The 21,824-nt window shown below is 41.1% G+C and overlaps 1 protein-coding gene across 1 annotated transcript; it reads left to right on the top strand.

Moving 5' to 3' along the window:
• The first annotated feature begins 9,781 nt into the window (after window positions 1-9,781).
• rps16 (ribosomal protein S16) lies at window positions 9,782-12,108 on the top strand. The gene is made up of 6 exons (XM_034133615.1): window positions 9,782-9,875; window positions 9,963-10,014; window positions 10,428-10,529; window positions 10,968-11,064; window positions 11,181-11,228; window positions 11,918-12,108. The coding sequence occupies exons 2-6, from the start codon at window positions 9,967-9,969 to the stop codon at window positions 12,061-12,063; spliced, it is 441 nt and encodes a 146-aa protein (XP_033989506.1). The 5' UTR covers window positions 9,782-9,875; window positions 9,963-9,966; the 3' UTR covers window positions 12,064-12,108.
• The last annotated feature ends 9,716 nt before the right edge of the window (window positions 12,109-21,824 follow it).

The following is a 21,824-nucleotide window of genomic DNA, read 5'->3' as shown; positions in this document are numbered from 1 at the left end:
CCATTCCATCATACTGTTAGGTTAAGGTCCTTACACACCCGAGCCGATTTTCGGCGTCGATAGATGTCGGGCCTTCGATGAGCGTCGTGTCGCCCTACTTTGATTCTTTGATTGGTGTGTACTGCACCGTCGTGTCTTCCGCCGCCGATTCGACATGTTGAATCGGCAGGCTGTCGGCCAAAGGCCGTCGGCCAAAGAAATCACTCTGATTGGCTGTTCAGCTTAGCGAATCAGTGCATGAGAAGCGAAACGGAAGTGAGGGACCCAAACAAACTATTAAGAAGGCAAATCTGAGATTTCATTTAACTCCATCTTCATCACTTCATCTTACCTACTTCGACACAGGTTTGGGAAAGCCCCATGAGCTTCTCGTTGTAGAGTGAAAATGGAACGCACACGCTATTTGTTGTTTGTTTATATCACGCAGTCTGTTCTTCTTCTCTCTGTGTATCACGCAGTCTGTCTTCCGGTTGTTGCCTCTTTTGAATGACGAATACACACTACCGACGCCTGCTGGTAAGGAGAGTTATTTCCACTCATGCATGCGCAGTTCGTACGTGCAACTTGGCCGTCGGCTGAAGTCTTTGCGGTGTGTTCCAGTGCGAAACATGGCCAAGACGCAGGAGACGTGAGGCGACGTGAGCCGACGTTCCGTCGGGACGTGTTCTTTGGTGTCAGTTTGGTATGTAAGGAGCTTTAGATGTAATTCTTTATATACTGCAAATCAAGACTCTTACAATGGTTTAGCTGCCAGTGCTGAAAAATGTAGTTCTCTGTTTCAGAAAAGGGAGCCTGTTTAGTGGACTGCTATCTGTAATGCATTTTAAATTTAGAGTATAAATTGGGTCACGGCAGTTTTAGTGGCAATTTACACAATGCTGCTCTCCCTTCTGGGGGATGTAAATTAAGTGCATCGTGAACTCCGGACAAGGTTGGATGCCTGTCCCGCACAACATGACTGATTGTGGTGTTTAGGGAAACTGTCATATTGCAGTGACCTACTGTAGGGTTTGATCCAGGCCTGTTATCTGCTGGGCATGGGCCTCACAGCAAGGTGTGTCTGTGTCGCAGCTGACAAGGTGACGACGGACGCTGTTCATCACATGAGGAACCTGTCAACAGTCTGCACCTACCTGAGCCGCAGAGGAGGATGATAGAGGGGGTGGGGGTGATTGGAGATGGGAGGAAAAGCAGAGGGGGTGTTGGTGTTTGCAGAATCTACTTTACTGCCTCAAAACACCTCGAGGAAGACTTCCCCTTTCCCATGTCTGAGCCTCAAGCACAGGCACAACAGAGCAAAAATCACCTGTCACATGTGATCAACATACGCTAGCGCAATCCGGTTTTGTCTGGTGTACTGGAAACAGACCAAAATGTTCATAGTTCAGGCCTGTTGGTGCCCTAAAGTAGTTTGACATTTTGGGAAATATGCGTATTCACTTTCCTGACGAGAGTTAGGTTTGACAACAACCTCATGAACTTTAAATATCCCAGCAGCTGATTAGCCTAGCCTAGCCTAGCATAAAGACTGGAAACAGGGGGGGATGGCGTGGCTCGGTTGCCAAAGGTAACAAAACCTATATTAATGCCCTTAAATTCACATGGTATGTCTTGTTTTTTTTAATCCGAACAAAAACCAATGTGAACAATGTCACTTTTTGGATTTTGGGCACCTAATACATGAGCATATAAAAAGGGAAACTATACTTCCTCTTCTGTTGGACAACCATGGGACCATATTTTGGGATAGATTATATATAATATTGTGGGACAAATCAATCTTTTTTTAATTGTGCTAAGAATTACAAATACATTTATCACTTTAGACATAATATTGCAAGTATAGAAGGATGAAGTTCAAAGTGAAACTCTGATTTAAAAGTGTTGATCATACTTTGAGAATACCATAAAAATGTAGATATACTTCAGGCAAAACAAGTCCCAGGCCCAAAATAAAACCAATTTGCCAGATGAACACATGCACACAAACAAACACGACATGAAAAGCAGGCAGGAAGTATAACCCAAGATAAACAATTTGATTTATTTTAAAAAGCCTGCTTGACATCATCATAACAACCTCCAGTGGCGGGCCTGCGCTAAAAATAGCAAAGATGTCAAAGCCCTGGTACATATATGTCCATGAAGTGTGCAGAGAACATTCCGCAGATAACAGCAGATGGCTCATAGATTGCAGCCTCGTGAAGAGAGGGTGAAGAGCTCGCCCACACAGGCCCGATGCTCTCTGCAGGCGCTGGAAGCTCACCTGGTATAAGCCCACGCACGAGCTCCAGAATGATTGGGTGTGGGGTTAACGGGGGCATCTGTTTTGGCCTTGCGCGCATTGTGTACATGAAGTGGTTGTTGACCCCTGTCGCAGAGGCTGGGATGGAAAAAGTTGTCAGGCTTGAAACAGAGAGAGAGATTCTGATTGGTCAGAGTAACTGGATGTAGCAGGTCTTGCCGATGTATGCAAAATAGTATCTAAATACAAAATGTTTCACTCTTAGACTAACAAAACTTTCAAAAGACTACTTCTGCAACTCTGGTTGCTGTCGTGATATTGCATTTCCTCCTCATTTCTGCTTTTGTCGTGCAAATAAAAGGAACTTTGCTGCAGTTCCCCAATTTTAACACTCAAAAAGAAATTCAAAAAGAGCTATTGAGGCATAATGCAATATTGCTGATTTGTTTACTTTTAATTTGGGGGAAATTAAATGTGTGTTCTATTTGTTTCAAGATTTATGTAATATGTGCTCAAAATAAACCAAAAGTTTAACTATTGTGTATGTATGATTTCATAGAAATCCAATTATACAACTTGATTTTTCAAATGGTTGTCAACTTAAAAACTTGTGTTTACAATTGGTAATAAAGCACATACCACTCAAACATTTCTGCAAGAAATGTGTAAAAAATTATGTTTGTGAATAATCAACGAAAAAGTGTTTTTTTGCCACAAAAGATTCGGTCATTGGTAATTAAAAAATAATTTTGATTGTGCAGGAACATAACTTTAACATCATTCCATTATACTGTTACTTATAAATATCGTTTTGTTTGTTTTTAGAGTGCACAGACTAATTCCCAATCTGGGAAACCCTATCTTTCAAAACAAGCCTTTCCAGCTTATGATGGATGGAATCCTTATTCGAGCTCATGAAGTCATCAGTGTCGTGTGTTTCTCTGATGTGCATGAGGAGTTTGGCCAAAGCCTGGCTCAGCTCCTGCTGCTGGCTTCTCCGCTGCTGTGTGAGGGGGGGGGGGGGGGGGGGGGGGGGGGGGGGGGGGGGGGAACATAAGGGGGGAAAGGAGAGAGTCCACGACATCATCTCTCCAGGCCTTTTAAGGAGCTCTCCAGTGGAGGGCTGAGAGCGCTGGCCCACTTTCCCATCAGAGCTTCCCAGCCCTGTCTCCTCTCCCCCTTGGAGCCTTGAACACAGAGTGACTGAGAACAGAGTTATAGACACAGCAGGGAACACAATATAATATACTCAAAAAACTGCAAATATACTAATAGACTGAATATCTGAATCGAAGATAAACTACACAAAGTCAACATTTAAAGATCATTTGTCATGTGGACCACAAGTCGTAACATGTGCTTATCATGTTGTCAGGGTCGCACTTCATCATCTTTTAGACATTTTAATGTGTGCAGGCACAAGCAAATACAGAGAGAGAGAAATAAGGGGATGCTAGTTGCTGGCAGCGAACATATTCATCATTGTATTCCCAGATGTTGTCAAGGGCTCAGTGTTCCACAGCCCATCAGATAGAAACTCTAGAGAGGGGGAAAAGAGGAGAAGTATAATCGAGGAATAAAGAAGGCCTTGCTGTAATGGCAACCCACTCTGGCTTTATCACTGTTGATGTCAGCCAGACCCCACACGGCCCCGTTCTCACCCCGCTTACACTGCCTCATAAGACACACACACACACACACACACACACACACACACACACACACACACACACACACACACACACACACACACACACACACACACACACACACACACACACACACACACACACACACACACACACACACACACACAAGCACACAGTCACACAGAATGGGTGAGATGGAGGAAATAAGTAGGGGGAGGACGAGAGCGAGATGGAACAAGAGAAGAAGGAGGGTGATGAAGCAGATTGTGTGGGCGATCTGAGTGTGTGTGTGTGTGTGTGTGTGTGTGTGTGTGTGTGTGTTTGAGTGAGTGAGATTGATCGAGGGGAAGTACCAGTGCATGTGTGACAGCGCAGACAAATGGCGAATGAAAGGCTGTTATGTTGGCAAGTTTGGCCCTGTTCCACTGCCAGATCAGCTTCATGAATTCACCGTTTCAAGTGCAGCTCTGAGGCCTGCTAAGAATCGCTCAAATACATAATGAGGCTTTTTGAGGGAACTGGGTGGAACGATTCTGTTTTCTTAAACTAAATCAGATGATATATTACAACCAATTTAGTCCAAACAGAGCCACACAAGTTGAAAAACTGTATTTTTTTTTACATTAAATAAAACATAACAACAGTTCATTCTTAATCTCATATGATGCTCTAGTCTAAAGGAAAACAGACATATTTTCCTCACAACATTTCAAAAAGCCTGTCAATGTGTTTGTTTTTTCAGATAACATTTTGGCCATTGATTTCATGTAAAAAAACGGACACATATATCTATATCTGTGATTGTCATTGACGGCTGACAAGGTCGTTTAAAAAGTTTGCATTTACATCATCATTGACACATTAACCAATAAACGTTGCATCATCATAACAACATAGAACTAACTAAATATACTGCAAATCAGATTCTTGCAGACGTTGTTAACTTTGCCTCTCTGCCACTTAAAAGGAAAGAAAAGATAAAGGTCTATTCAAATACAGCTATTCTATCTGAGCAGCGCATTGCATGGGAGTAGAGACAAATGTCTGCTGAGCTGCTGATCTGGCTCTCTTCTACATTATCCTGTGGCCCCAGCTCCAAGGCCTGATGGAAGTTGACAGAGCATGGGACAGCTGCGAGGCTGCTATGTGGTAAATGGAGGCTGAAATAGCCAAATTAATGGAAGGGGCTCAAGTCCAAACCCGGGTTCAATACCGGGCTACATTTTAGTGCTATGAGATGTCACCCAGTGAGACAGACATCAATATTTACTGCTGCCATGGCACAGCGATAGACAGTAGGCAGCCATTTTGGTACCTCTCACTTCCAGGGGAAATCCCCCGTTTTGTGCCACATTGGTCCCCCACCTGGGGACTGTGTTTCTTAGAAAGAGGCTTGAAAGTGACAGACGCATGTAGAGGGATGACTCCACAGGGAGTATGTCAATTTTGGACAGTTACTGAGTCCATTAACTCAAGTACTGAAGGATGCGTATGTACAATTTTAAGGAACTTTTACTTGAGTATTCATATTTTATTCCACTTTATTCTTTTACTCACAATTCAGAGGCACTTTTCCCTCCACTAAATGCAGTTGCAACTGAAGTTACCTTGAATACTTACCTTGAAGAAACCAATTATTATGAAATATTATAGATTTAACTAAACTCACAAGCTTCCTGGCAGTATTTAGGCCCAAAGGGAAAAAAGCGCGTCCTCCTTACCAGCTGCAACATTTAACTAATGAACACGTTTTGTATGAATTAACATAATTCAATAAATAAAAAAAGATAATTCTGAAAAGGGCTGTCCCATGTAAGTACATTCTGATATCAATACTTTTTATAGCCTACTTTTACTTTTAAATGTTGTTCAACCACTGCCAATTAATTATGAATGTATCTTCAAAACCTGAGATACACTTTTTTAAATCTCCAAAAGAAATTGAGTTTAGATTGATATTCTGTATGCTGTTTTGAAAATCTTTCCTTACACCATTTTTTTCAATATTATGTGATAGTTGAAGACACAATCCTTAGTCTGTATATATGCGTAGTACTCTGTATATGCGTCATAAAATGGAATCTCTAGATCTCAATGTCTCACAGGGACATTTTGGGATGGAGAGAGCTATTAACGGATCCTCGCACAAGGATATAAAAGGTAAGACCTGTTGCCTTGAATCATATTTCTCTTGACTTGCAGATTCTCCTCAGGGAAGACACTTTTCTGCCTCACTAGCCTAAAACAGTGTCTGCCGTTGCCATGGCACCCACGCCTCTGTATACCTCACAAAACCTTGGGCGCCCCTCTCGGCCTCTCCGCCCACAGGGTTTAGCTGATCTTCTCTTTCTGCTCAGGGAAACTTCAATTACCCGCAACACTTTTTCAACCACCGCAAGGCCTATTATGGTCAAATAAGACTCTATGGCCGACCAGGAACAGCATCTCCTCCCCTGTAAATCTGAGAGTGTTGTCTCATGCTCACGGTGCTGTGACAAGACAAGGTCAAGGGGTCGCGCCTCCAGGTGATGTGTTTCCATAAGGCCGTGGGGAGGAAATGCACATATATGGTGTGGTCTTTATTTATTGCCAGCTCTTTGACTGGGTGACTGCAGACTCTCTTCCTTCTAAGATCTGCACCTCTTCTCAAGCACCAAAGCTCGCCGTCTGCCTAACAAATGTGGGATTCAAGCGTCTCAGATCTTTTAAGAACATTATGATTTTATCTACCGTGTGTCAACAGAATAAGTTATTATGTTAGTCCTCTGCAGAAGTTCGACTGTCCAGAGCTGTAATCTGAGAGCGTTTAGCTTCAGATGTTTGAGAGGACTGGACATTGTTACACAGACTTGACAGGTAGCAACACAAAAGGATTGTATGCTTTAGCGGGCTGCTGAACAGAGCAGGAAATCAGGGACGGTTTTGCGTCCTTAACATTTTTCCTATGCACATGATGATGGGGGTCAAGGTGGACCCAAAACACAAACACAGGTCTATCTGAAGCTTATCATCCAGCTTCTCTGCCTGACTCTGTGGTACATATTGGCACTGACAGTCTATCGCTCGCATTTATCTGTTGGCTAATAAACTCATCAGACAGCTCACATATAAACTGAAAGGGGAGGGCAAGGAGAAGAAAGAGTGTTGTGCGAATTATTTAGATTTGGCTCTGGAATAAGCTCTTCATATAATGACAGAAACAGGAATCCAAATGAGTGTGAAAATAACTAGCCGTTTGCTAACATAAAACTTGATTAAGTGACAATATATCAATGTTGTGTCTACAGCTTGTGTCACTGCCCCCAAGTGGCCTGAATAGACTTCAGAGTAGAAGGTAAAAGCTTTGTTTTAAAAAGATTTATAGGTGTGTACTGCTAAAAAAAGGAATTCACCATGATCATCTTAAACTTTTAAATCCGTGCTCTCACACAACCATAGCTCCATGCACAACGCTGGGGTTTGAATTTAGGAGTCCAGGCCTTGAGGGGAGTACACATTCCCTCTGACAATAAAAGAAGCCAGGTGCCTTTTCACCCGTGGCCGACACTATAAACACCAGTCTCTCTGTAGTAAATGTCAGACATAGGTAGGCACTGCACACATGACTCAAGCCACTGTATACAGATTCCCAAGATACTATCTATCTTCAGTCCTTCTCTGACCCAGGAATGGCCCTGCTGCTTCCCTCCTTTAAGGGTAAGGCTGTGCCTTGAAGCTGACACTTTTCTCTCGTCTTCAGGATGTGTGTGCTTGAGATTCCTATCAAGTGTTTCTTTCAAGGCTGTGGAGAAGGCGCCTAGTACACATTTTCACCCCCTCAAAGTCAATCACCACAAATACTCACTTATTTTGTCAACTACACATCCATGGTGAATCTTGAGAAAGCAGAAAGGGGACAGTTTGACGCCAGTTTCCTCCTACGAACGATCACACAATGTGGTCGGATCAAAGACTGTCTCTTGTGTACAAGTTGGTTATTTAACTTCCAGAAACCTCCCCACTTCCTTTTTCCCATGTCCTTATATTCCCATATCCCGGCCCCAAGCTCCTCATCCCAAAGCTGCGCTGAACCATGTGACCTCTGTGGTTTGATTCACAATAATGCTAAAAATAAGGTTTGATGAAACAAAGCAGGGAGTTTGGTTCACATTTGCATACTGTTATCTAGTGGAAATAACGTTCTGCACTGATTTTTTTCCACACAGCATCTAGGTTGATACAACCTTGCCCCCAGCTGAGATGGCAATGATGTCACACTAAAAATAATCTGGCTCATTTCACCAACACTAGAGGGTGGTGTTGTGCAGGAATAAAAAGAAAAAAGGGTATGATGAGGACACTCACTTTAACCAGGCAATTTGGACGACAGAACACTAATGATTGATTCTGATTCTAATTCAAAAAGAAAATCCACATAAGATTTTAAGATTCAATGTATATCTTTATTACTTGCTACATGTAGCTGTGATTTTGCTCCTCTAAATCATCTTAAATAAACACATTATTATATTACCATGCTTATCAACATTGGCGTGGGTGCAGCTTATTCCAATTTCTGGCAGCATCCATGTAAAGAGACTAAGATATTTATACTTTTCTTTGTATCATGATCCTTTCCTTTTAGTTGGCAGCAGAACAGTGCTGCGGTTTCTTCTGGTTTCTGTTGTTTAGACAATTTATCCTTATTTGAACATGTAATTTATCTTTCCATGTAAGCATATATTCACTTCACTATTTCCCACTGTTTTTCAGATTCCTACCATTTATGTTTTGTTACACAATTTATATGGTAGAAAGTATTAAAGTTCAAAGTGATATATTTGTTATTTTTCTATTATGGCTTTATGAGGTCAGGTTTTATGAATAGTTTTGACGTCTGTTTACTCTTTTGATGTCACAATAAAAGAGGCTCCCCTGTAAAGTCAAAACTTGAAGTTCAAACAATTGAGATATGCAAAAATAATGGTTTATAAACAGTTTTTATTAAAATATTTTAAGATGCATATTGGAGTCTATTGTTACGCTCCTTTTCTTCTTACATCTGCTAGTGTGGCCTTTTATACAATCCTTTATTTTAACCCTTAATCTGACATCTTGTGTTCTTTTTCCTTGTTTAGCAACTGGTGAACTTAAATGGTCTCTAAAACAGAAATAGTGCCAGAGCAGGGAAATTACAGAGAAATTCAGACTTGTTTTAAGGGCATAATAATTCAGTTTATTCTTCATATACACACTTCACTTCATCCAAAACCTTGAATTGAACATGATCGAATCAAGTACAGAAGGTCTCATGTTGGCAGATGGAAAATAAATACACTGTAATAATGCATAAACAGTTTAATATTTATTGAAATAATGTTATATTTGATATTCAAAGATTCAAAGTCTGCAATAAAAAAATAATAATGTATGTTCTTGAACTAGCAAGGTTTATTCCCATATCCACTAACAATGTGACCTCAATACCTTTTTGAGGACACCCCAAAATCGCCTTTTGAGCCATTTTAGGAGTAAATGTACTCCACAGACCACTGACGCCTTCAAGAAAGGCCTAAAAACCTTTCTTTTAAAAAAAGCTTTTGATTAAACTTTTGTTTCTTTTGTTTGTTTTTATTATGCCTCCTGTAGCACCTTGGGATTGCTGTTAGCAATGAAAGGTGCTTTACAAATCGAATTTATTATTATTATTATTATTATTATTATTATTATTATTATTAAATGTTGCACACAGAAAGCTACCTGAATGATCAGTCACTTTACAAACAGCATGTTCATTTCTTATTATTTATATTAATAATGTATAAAATGAGAATAGTTTAAATAACTACAGAGTTTGTGAAAACAAAATAAAATGGAGGTAGAGCAAGAGCAACTGTCGCAAAACCTACCATAAATCAATTCTGAAGTGTCGTGCAGCAGCCCCTGATATTCGGCTCGGGAAACCCCATCGGTCTCTCCGTACGGCACCCTAGCTGAAGACGGTATGTTCTTCACTCCGATCCGCTAAAATAGTATAAATTACTCATTATCTGTGTTTTAATGTAACTGTTTGTCCCTGTGTGTTTCAGAAACATGCCACCCAAAGGTCCTTTGCAATCTGTCCAGGTCTTTGGACGTAAAGTAAGTAAAATATAGAATTATTGAACATGTGGTGTTGTGGCTACTCTGTCTTGCTAGCACGCATTAGCTAAAGTGGCTAACATAATGTGGCCGTGTGTCGTAGTTGTACACCGGTGTAAACGAGCTGTTTAACTGCTATGAATGACCACTATAGCTTAAGACGTTCTGAAACTGAAGTTTGAAGCCTCTTGCGTTGTTACATACTAAATCACGTGTAAAAGTGTCACTAGGTTAGCCGGCGTTCTGTATTGCTGTGCATCCGATCTTGTGTAGCTAGCTAGGTAGCCTAGATGCTATCAATCGCTGGGACGCAAGGACTGATGTTGGTTTCACCCAATTAGTGCTCAAATATTAAATAACATCTTACAGTAGTTTTTAATGGTACCTGATCGTGATGATGTTTCTGCTTTTAGAAAACCGCCACCGCAGTTGCTCACTGCAAGAGGGGGAATGGCCTCATTAAAGTGAACGGCAGACCCCTGGATATGGTGGAGCCAGCCACTCTCCAGTACAAGGTGAGTCTCAGTGAGAAAGGGGTTATTATCAGGTCCACAAGTGGCTGATGGAGATAAGAACCCCTAACATCTGCAATCAAATGGGTCAGGGACATTGGCGTGGTCCCATGGGAAACCGTTGTAACATGTACTTAACACTGCATTTGAAGATGATGCTAAATGTATTGCCCTTTTTGACCTTAGCTGACTGCCATATTACACAAAATTAATTATCTTAAGGGAATTGTATTGCCATATTACACACAATTAATTATCTTAAGGGAATTGTATTGCAGAGGGAATCAAGCCTGATGTGCAGCAATTCCCGTCAAAGCTAGTGGGATTTAGACTGCAATATAGTAGTCAGCATTCTGTAAAACACCTGCAAATGTCACCACGACATTTTTCTCTTTCTTTCTCGAAAATATGTAGTTTGACATCATTATGCTCTCATTCTAGCTTCTTGAGCCAGTGCTGCTGCTGGGCAAGGAGCGTTTTGCTGGAGTTGACATCAGAGTCAGAGTGAAGGGTGGTGGACACGTTGCACAGATCTATGGTAAGCAGAATATTCTCGTCGCATTGAAAAACGCTTCGTACACATCCATCAGCAGTTATCGGCCTACAGATATTTTCTCCACCTTATTTTCATGAATTGTTCTTTTTGTCTTGCAGCAATCCGTCAGGCTATCTCCAAATCTCTGGTTGCCTACTATCAGAAGTGTGAGTATTACATCTTAATGTTAGTGTGCAGCACAAACATCACTCTAGCTTTTGAGCAAGTGCTTGCCATACATATTCAACCAAATTAACTAAAGATACACGTGTCTGTCATACTGGGATCTATTTTAGTAGCAAATATTGCATTTTAGGACATGATAATATTTGTTAAGGATTAAGGTGAATTGTTTACTTCATAGTGAAGTATTCCCCTGTGAGGTGTTATGAGATGCTCACTGATGATAACATTTAAGGTGGACAATAACTGAGACTACAGACCTGAGGACATCTTGGATAGTGGATCAATTGTCAAATGACATATGACAGTCTACAACCTGGCAACACCTGTCACAGAAATCAACAGATATTTCCAACGCTTAAGCATCACAAAACAAACACTATTTGGTATTATAATGCTTGATTCTGCTGTTTGATATATTGTTGTTCAGATTTTGTTGTTGCTTCAAAATGGTCCTGCGATACTTATTGGCCTGTTGTGCCATATTGTCCGAGGATTCTTGTTAAACAAGATCATGGTTTTGCTTTATAATTTCATAATATTTAAGCGAGTACTAATTAAACATCAGTTAAATTACAGTGTTAACTGTATTATAATAACAATTTTCTGTACAAGCATGTAGGAAGGTTTATAAATGGAACTTTAAGAATAATGAGCGTTTGTCCATCTGCAGATGTTGATGAGGCCTCCAAGAAAGAGATCAAGGACATCCTGATCCAGTACGACAGGACCCTGCTTGTTGCTGATCCTCGTCGCTGCGAGTCCAAGAAGTTCGGTGGACCTGGAGCTCGTGCCCGCTACCAGAAGTCTTACCGTTAATCCCCCTGTACATTTTCTAATAAATTGGAGGAACAAAGACATGAATATGCATTGTTTTTTCATAACACTGTACACATAGCCTGTTTAAAACCTCTCCTATAGTTGTTCAATAAGTGAGATAGTTTGGTCGTTGAGTTAAAATCTCAACAAATGTATCTGGATTGGTATTATAAATCCTTGATGTTACTATGCCTGGGGATTGAACTGGATCTTTTGATCTGGGTGAGGACAAGAAAAAGATGATCTACAGGAGACCGTTGATTTTGGTTCATTTAAATTTGATCATTCAGTTCACATCAACACCTTAAATGTTGCTACTGATAGTCGATCAAAAAAAGTCAACAGGAAAAATACCTAAATACTATATTTAATCCTATATACAAATGATCATACCTGTACTTTACCGAGTAGATTTGAAGGGAAACTTAATTTGAACAACAAATCTATTATTTTCAGCTCCATGTCCTAATAAAACAAGATTTTTTAAACATTGTATTTTCTAAAGAAGTGGTATTGTTAAAATGGGTATAAACCCAATTTAAATCTTTTGACATGAAATAAAAAGAAAAGCACATGTGTTAACCTTAATATTACTAGGGCTCAGTTGCTATCAAGTGTCCAGTTTGCAATGACAGTTAGTCGGCTTGCACAATACCAGGGTTTCCTTTGGTCGTATTTCGACTTGTACTAAGATCACATGTGTATCTGATGACATTAACACTGTGACTCTTGATGAACTGAGGCATCATTAAGGTTATTCATTTCTCCTGTGCTTTTCCTACTATCACTGGTGAACATGTCTGTTGTGAAACATGCATTCAGCCATCGTTAATTATATTATTTACACCTGTGTTTAATCTAGTTCGACATGTCAAAAGCCCTCAGATACAATTAAATGGAGTCAATCAAGTCAAGTAGGTAAGTTCATCTTTCTACCCAAGATGGAACAAAAAGGCTTTTTGAATTATCGGTATACATTCTTATATTTCTAAAAGCAGTCACTTTTCTAACGATGCAAATATCAGCAACTCTTTCTATGTATCTTCCTGACTAACATATGTAGCCAGCAGAGGGAGCCAGAGGACTGATGGATGTAAAAGACTCCCTTCAGCAGTAGCAGCCATTAGGAAACTGGCTTGCTGCCATTTCAGAAGTCTCATACTGTAGGTTACAGATACAGAAATACAGTATATGATGAATGCAACACATTACCATTCCACACTGTATCCCCGTTTGCCAAATTGCCTGTAAGCACGCCATATAAATAATTTCCTTGATATAATCTAACAATGATACCTAAACTGATTTAGTAAACAACATATTGAAAAACACTATTGTTCCAGGCCTGTGTGATTGTAACCATGCAGCATGTTGCACTGCTGATCTGATGGATGGTTTTTCACTCAGACATTTTCAGGTGTGTGCAAGTGTGTAATGAAACCCGCTGTGCCCAATTCTTATTTTCATTACTCTAGGCTTTATTGTATTTTTGTTCAGCATTTTCCACCCCGGTAAGAACACTCTTATAACTTTCACCAATCATCTTAACACAAAAACAGCTATTTTCTCATCACATTTTGCATCAAATTGCAGCACTCTGAGCTCATTTTCTTTGCTTGTTACGGCGCTCTGTTTTTTTTGTGCCAGTGTTGCTGCACAAACACACACTCCACTCCAGCACAACAACAGGAGTGTAATGAGGTGAGCTGAGGCCCAGATGTTGTTGGCCTCTCTGTGGGCAGCCTGTAGCAGCCGTTCCCGCTCGCTGAGCTCCCGGGGGGGATCAGGCCTGTGTACAGCCCTCCAATAATCAACACAGCAGGGAGGCACACTCCCCACTGCTACTGTTGTTTACCACTGTTTATTTTCTGCCCCTGCCTACCTCCTCACCTTTAAAGGCCATAACGCTGCTCCGGTGACGTTCTGTGCCTGTGGAAATGCTGTTTTCTGCAGCAAAGAATTAACACAGACAACAGAGATGAAACCATTTTGGATAATGCAGCCAGCTGAGGGTAACAGAGGAAGAGAGGCTGTTGATAATGGATGTTCGTGCTGCTCTGTGTGATGGGATAATAGCTCTACTTCTCTTTTTTCATATTAAAATAATGATTTGTATCTCATGGCTGAAGTAAAATAGGACAACCTTCATAAAAGGAAAGCTGCCCTAACTAAAATAACACAGTAATACCTTATTTTACCTTTTAAAGCTTCACAAGAATTATAGATTTAATAAGCCAATGTTTAGAAAGGGTTTAAAACTTTGTAACAAATGGCTTTAATAAAGCTTAATACATAATTTAATGATGTTGAGATACAAGCCATAATTGAGAAACACTTTTGGGGTTGCCAGGTTGTGAAAAATGGTGTTTATCCTCTCCCAGCCTTACACTTTTCCAACGGGATAAGACCTTTTAGAAAGAGCTGCAGTCCATTTATTAACTTTGTATCTGCATTTGTAACTTTGATCGCTAATTAGTAAGACCCTAATATGCATTAAAATAAACTGCTTTAGGAGATCATTCTCAAACTTGAAACCTATAAATTGCTGTTAACAATTTATAACTTTACCTATTAATGATTTATCAACCATTATCAAAGTCTCATGAGACAGTGTTTGTAGAATATTTTCTCCTATCCATGGATGGCTGCAGGAAATGAAATAAAACAATTGAAATGTTGGTGCAGTGGGTGGGCAAAAGCAAATTGTAGTACCACATGTAACACATAAAAGGATGTGTGCAAGATGTTGGCACCTGTAATTGTTTGTTCTCCTTCCCCTCTCAACAAGCTGCTGCTTTGATTAAGCTACACAGCTTGTCTTGTAAAGTCAAAAATGAGGGGTTGTGATGGTACATTAAGGTCATTTGATCCAGTGTAGGTGTAGGAGTTTATTTTGCACAACAAGTCTTGTAATTCTTTTACCATTTAAATCGTGTCATTAAGTGTGCAAGGGGTTTATTCCTTTATGGCTGAGCACACACACAAACACACACACACACACACACACACACTGCACCCAGCACCTGCCTTTCCTCTGTTAACACCTCTGCCTCTCTAGGTCTCCAAATCACACAAACACTGCGGTGTGAGGCCAGGATGCATTTTGTCATCACTTGCACTTCATCCCCACCTCTCCTCACGACGCCTCTATGAACACACTCTGCAATTAACACAAATAAGCAAATTAATACACCCACATGCACACAGAAATTAGGCTCAAGCATGACTTACAGGATATTCTCTATTTCAGCCACTTCTCTGCAGAGACAGGAATAAGAAAGAGGGAGGGATGATCATTAACCGCTGCTCCATGCCCCCTGCAGCAGTTGACTCCTCGTCGAGCCTCATTGCCCTCGATGAGTAAACAACAATTGGCTGAGGGTGCCAGCGGCTGAACATCAGGGGACAGTAGCAGGCAGCAACAAATGTTGGTCACAGTGGAGAGGAAATGCAGCTCAGCCAAGCGACGCGCCGCTGTTTGGGGCCGAGATGATAATGAGGGGATGGCTGCTTATCTGTGGCTTTGTCCTTGAGGGGAGGTGATCCCCATGAGCGTTTGTGTGTGTGTGTGTGTGTGTGTGTGTGTGTGTGTGTGTGTGTGTGTGTGTGTGTGTGTGTGTGTGTGTGTGTGTGTGTGTGTGTGTGTGTGTGTGTGTGTGTGTGTGTGTGTGTGTGTGTGTGTGTGTGTGTGTGTGTGTGTGTGTGTGTGTGTGTGTGTGTGTGTGTGTGTGTGTGTGTGTGTGTGTGTGTGTAAAGGAGGAGGAATGTCTCCGTTGAGACCAGAAGCGGTTCTATTAAACTTTGTTTGCCCTGTTGTGCCAAAATTATGAGTTTTGGTGTCAATACCAGAATGATGATTTTGTGATACTTTGAGACACATATTTATGATCATTTTCAGGTTAATACTTCTATATTGTTTTTTTGCTAGAGCATGTTTACCTAAATGTTCAGATATACATTTGTCCCCCATACTGTCTGTCTGAACATAGCTGTATTCATCATTTTGTGTAAACGTTCTGAAAATAAAACCTTTGAATCCTGAATTTGCGTTTTGGATTGTCACAGTACTGTAGCAGCACTTTCTACCTGTACTATATTAAAGTTGTGACAAAACAACTTGATCTAATTCCTTACAGCTTGTGTAAAACCACAGTTTCTGTGTGCGGGAAAAGAAGATATGCAAATGTCACCGTCTTAAAATATGGGAATAATGAGACCATGCATTTTAGGAATGTTATTGTTTTTACCAATCCCATTGCTTCTTAAAAAACAATGTCAAACTTCCTAATTGATCAGTGTTGTGCTATTATTGAAACAATTGGTTGATCAACAGAGTACTGTCAAACTATAATTGAGACATCTTGGACAGAATGTGTGGAATTTTCTGTTTTGGTATCCGATCTGCTCCATCTCTGCATCCACATTAGCACTGTGTTTTAGCAGCTAACTCCAATGATGATGAATGACAACGCATTCACAACATCAGTGCAAGTATTTTTTTATTGGTTCTAATTTCTGCTCAGGATGCTGACTGAGCATTCTTAGATCCCTTTTCATACTTACAGCAATGATGTCTCCAAAACGACACTTTAAAAGACAGAGAGAGACAACATAACAGCACTGACAGACGGAGAAAAACACTCATAAATTAAACAAAGGTTTTGGAAGAAATCATTCCTTTCTGGAAATCTGATCACAAGCGTTTTTCCATGCAATCTTCAAGGCTTTCTGATTCATCCAGAGCTGAGCTTTGCACACATATAACATATAACTGCTATGTGGGAATATTTCCTGCCAAAAGACAATGATCACAAATGAGCTGCCACCTTAATGCTTGAAGTAAACATTTCAGAAGTGTCACCTGATTGCTGATGACAACTTTACTATATTTCTCAATCCCACGCTCCACTTAGTAGTATCACCCCCACTTTTCTCCCTTAAAACACCCTTTGTTACCGTCGAGGATTGAGCGAGAATATGGAGCTGGTGATGGATTCATCTCATGTGTTTCACTCTGCACAAAGAGGCCTCGCTGGCTCCGCTCTCAGCCTGTTTTTGGTCTGAAAGCAGCCAGAAAAGGGCTCCCTGTTACTGACCCGCTCTGTTAGTCACACTCTCTGCCGCCAGCGTTGACTCATTCCCAACGCATTTAACCTAGACTTGAACTAAAGTAGAATTAGTCCCAGTGCGCTCACACTGCAGAGTCTCCTATTAAAATCTGCCCCTATCTCGCCTCCTTAGGTCTCCATGTTGGTGGCAGCGTGGCACTGGCCTACACTCAGGGTGAGCCGGGTCATGCAGGGGTTCCCCCCCCCGAGAGCTAGGTTGTTGCGCCCGAGCCAAATCGGGAGGTCATAGGCTACCTCACACACCCTTCAACCTTTAGCCTACAGATCGGGCCAAGGCGCTCTGATTCCCTGCGACAACCTGCAGAAGGCCCTCAGTGATCCCCCTCCTCAGGGGTCAGCGTGGCCGGCCAGGATCTATTTTAGTGAAAACACACAGTTCATACAAGAAAGCCTCACCTCCTGTGCAGCAGGGGTGAGGAGATTATTAGAGTTCACAGTGCTCCCAGACAGCTTTGAAGTATATTCATATATATTATCTCTCATTCCTGCCACGTTCGTTGTTGTTTCTTTTAACGTCATGATTAAAGGGATACGCCACGGTCAACTCAACCTGAGAGGAGACGAGAATATGGTCACCATCTTTTAGATAAATGGCTCAGATGCTCAGTGATTATGCTTTGTTTAAAGCTAGGTTTAATAATTAATTAGAATTAACCTAATTGTATAATGACTGAAATGATTGCCTCTGTTGCATGATATTTGTCCAGGGTGCCTGTTAACTAATCATAATGATCTCAGTAAGGCATTAGCCTAGGGGGATATCATGTGTTAATTTGTTTGTTTATGTGTTTGTTTGTGTGTGTGTGTGTCTGTCTGTATGTCTGTCCACAGTTAATCTGGATTACAACTGGAAAAGTACATTTAAATTGATCATGTGCAAGATTTTGACATTTCTGAATTTGGGGCCCTCTACTGGGAGTTTATGATAACATATGACTTTTACACATGGTGGCCCTAAAAAAAATTGTTTGAATGTGCCTATTTGCGTATTTTTGCTCAACAGAGGAATTTCATTTGATTGCTCCGCTAAAACATTTCTAGAAATACACAGATTATCAGGTTGGAGGGTATTTATGCCAAAGTGTTTTTTACAGGTGCTGGATAAAAGAATCTTGCTAAGGCAAGAGTCAGACAATGTCGGAGGTAGATCTCTGTTAGATGTAACATTGTGCATTCAAATTGCTAGGAGCTTTTAATAAAGAATGCTTCTTCCGATTCTTGCCTTAGAAAAATTGACCAGGTCAGCTTTAAATATGATTATATGGAAGTCATATCATTAAAACAACAAGATCTATTTTCAACTATGACAAGATTATTTTACTTTGAGGTGATGATGATGAGTCATCTTGTAACACTAAACATATATAGAAGCTAATTAAGATGTTGGCGTGGGGCCCTATAGTAACTTCAACTGTCCATGCTCTCATCACTAGAAATTCAATATACAACGTTGGCATCCCCAATAGTAATATAAATACAAAAATTGGGTAACATGCTCAATTTCACTTCAAATTTGTCTCATTTTCCCCAAAAGATAAATCTCACACCAACCGAATAATTTCAAAGATGCCACGATGACATAAAAAAAAATACACATAACGACTGTAAAACTAGAACCTGTTTTATCACTTAGCATTCAGTAAAATGTTAACATCAGCAGCAGGGGGCAGGTGAATTTTATTGTCGATGCACTCATCACTGCAGGGGGCGAAGTTGGCGAATCTCCCGAAAACCTGTTGCTCTCCTTTGAGGGAATTGACCTCATGGCCACCTTCACTAAGTGCTGTGGAGCACATGAGCTCCTTGACTCGGACCTGTCAGGAAGTGTTGTGAAGAATGTTACCGAGAGGGAAGAGTGTGAATTGATTGCCCTCCGACTGCTGCCAAAGCGCGCTCAGTGTGCCATCCTGTTTTGAGAACGTGTGTGTTTCGGGCCTGTCATGCCCCTATATGTGGAGATAGGGGGGGACATGGCTAATTAAACGGAGTAAAGGCTGTTGAAAGGGGCTGGACACTGCCAGCACGAGAGGACTTGACATCCATGTGTTCTTGTTTCGAGACAGAGAGGGGGCAAGCGTGACCGAAGCAGGAGGCCCAGGTTGCAGCACCCCGCCTGGCTGCCAGAGCTCAGTCATAGGGCAAGGAATTGTGGGGAAGAGGAGGAGGTGGTAAACGGTAATGGAGGAGGGTGGTGTTAATATTAACTGCAATTCCAGACTTTCTACTAGCAGTCTCTCCTTTTTTTTTCTCCATTTCCCCAGCCAGCCCAGAGCTCTAAACCCTAACACCCTATCCCACTGCTGCACACACACAACTCACATTCCAAGAGGCAGGGATGGGAGCGTGACAATCGGGAAACAACGGCTATTAGTTACAGAAAATGCATTATGGCGTGGGCCCGGGCAGCAGAGCGGAGGAGAGGAAGTGGAGGGATTACGCCGGGCTTGGACAAGCGGAGCACAGGGCTATTTCCTCCCCCTTGCTGTAGTAAACTGTTCAGATTTACAAGACCTCAAGGGACACGGGTACCCCATCCTCGTCCCGTCAAACCTAGACAGCTCCTGATTTAAAAATAATCCTAAATCAGCGCATGACAGTTGTCAGAAGGGCATAAGGAGGTCAGGAGGAGTGAAGACTGGGAGTTTTAGATAAGAGATAAACCTTCTGCAAATTCAAAGATCCAATCAGTATACTGCAAAGTGCCCCATTATTGGCTTAAATATGACACTACACATGTATTGATTTGCTGAGCTTTGAATCTAAAACGATGTGTGTAACCAACATGTTTTATAAATTCTTAGGCGTTATAAACATTGTTCTAGTGATGGATTTTGATTTACGGCAGGTCACTTATGAGTCCACTTTCCATGAGCGAACAACAACTTTGTTCTACCTATTTTTGGAATGAACAGGTTCATGGAAATTAGGTGTTTTAAAAAACCTATTCAACTCTTCTCCACCTGGTTTGTATTAGTCATCGATAATGAGGTTTTAAAGAACCCATGGCCTCTTTATTTGTTACAAATAGTAAATATAAGACGGGGTAATAGCTCATTGTTACTGTTCTCAACTCATACAGCATATTCAAGTTATCGTTAAGTTCATGGAAAGAGGCAGTAACATTTACAAGTCTGGCAGTGGAAGTATGTAGGGCATGCACATCCCAAAAGCTTCAACATGTGAGATCCAATAACAAACTGAAGGGAAGTATCAGACAAAAGATCTGCAAACTGTACTGACAGCTCCCAGCCAGAGCTTCATTTTGATGTAACTGGCATCTTTGTCAGGCATTGTCAAAACATAATTTAGAAAATTGAAATGCCTGAAAAATATCCAAATTCGATGATCATACATATCCCGAGGTTAGCCAAAGTTATTTGGAAGAAAAATACAGGCAAAGCAGCAAAGTATATTATCATCACAGACTACAGACTTTTTGATTATACCTCACTTGCCAATATTTTTCTTCTCAAATTGAGGATTATTACTGACATTTTGGGTGCAATCTGTAAGGTTTACCTCTGATTAAAGGAGTTTAGATTTACAACCTGTTTGATTCAGGGACTGTTCGTGTTCATGTTCTAGCAATGGGCCAGAATTCCCAGACAGCAAGTTCAATGCTATCATAACATATATAGAGAACATCTTCTAAAGTAGGACAGCTTGCTTGCAATAAATCATCATTACCTATGAAGGGGCCAGAAGCCTAACAAAAGGTTGGGAAGCACTACTTCAAAATATCATGAAATCCCTACAAACCGCATGGAGCCCCCAGTCTGTCTCTTCTTCTCTGACAGTGAACATATTTCTCCCTGTAGTATTCTTAGCAGTAAATAATAGCACTTCCCTATCTCTCCTTTTCCAGCTACTGCTCCGTTGATGTATGCTATTTTACTGTGGCAGCATCACTTCAAACCGGATGCGATCCGGCTGCCTCTCCTGTGATCACTGCAGGCCTCGGAAGACCCCTTCAACAGAAACAGGAAGCAGTTCATAGCGCGGGTCATGACCCCTCTCATTCAGCCCCATGAGTGAAGCAGGGCCCACCCCGGCGAAACACATGAAAGTTCCGGTCCCATCAACAAGGTGTGGAAGGATATTAGGGGGTGAAGAGGGAGAGGAGACTTCTCTCTCTGTCTGCATGCACAAGTGTATGCATGTGTGTGTCTAAAGAAGAGAGGTGCACATATGTCCAGCAGTAGCCGTGTAACATTATTACACACAAGGCCCATGAGGCGCACCTAAACACAACTACAGCTGCATCTAATACAAGGCTGCATCCACAGGAGGAAACTACTGTGTGATGAACAAATATAAACGGTCCCTTTGGACTTCTGATCACAGGCGCTGGGGCGTAACAAAGGCTATAACTTCAGGGCGGACAGGCATGCAAGTATGTTTCCAGCTTTCCCCAATGGGTTAGCAGAAACTACTGCTATCTTAAAACTTGATGATCATTTTTTGCAGTATTTCCTTTTAGAGTGACAGCTTTCTCTACTTTAAAATAAGGTATTAGTTTTTGATGATGTGTAGAAAGATATTATAGAGTGCAACTTGAAAGCCTGTGTCTGAAATAACTCCTCTGTTCACTATTTATAAGTTACTGACACATAGTTTACTGTTTAAGTGAAC

Source organism: Trematomus bernacchii, unplaced genomic scaffold (assembly GCF_902827165.1).
Source record: "Trematomus bernacchii unplaced genomic scaffold, fTreBer1.1, whole genome shotgun sequence".
Classification (NCBI taxonomy): Eukaryota; Metazoa; Chordata; class Actinopteri; order Perciformes; family Nototheniidae; genus Trematomus; species Trematomus bernacchii.
The sequence above is the reverse complement of the archived record's forward strand: the minus strand, read 5'-3'. Positions and strand labels throughout refer to the sequence as shown.

Excerpts from the sequence above, each read along its gene's own strand:
- rps16 (XM_034133615.1), top strand. The coding sequence starts at position 9,967 with ATGCCACCCAAAGGTCCTTTGCAATCTGTCCAGGTCTTTGGACGTAAA. Across the intron at positions 10,530-10,967 it reads CAGCCACTCTCCAGTACAAG|CTTCTTGAGCCAGTGCTGCT; the intron begins GTGAGTCTCAGT and ends CTCTCATTCTAG. Across the intron at positions 11,229-11,917 it reads GGTTGCCTACTATCAGAAGT|ATGTTGATGAGGCCTCCAAG; the intron begins GTGAGTATTACA and ends GTCCATCTGCAG.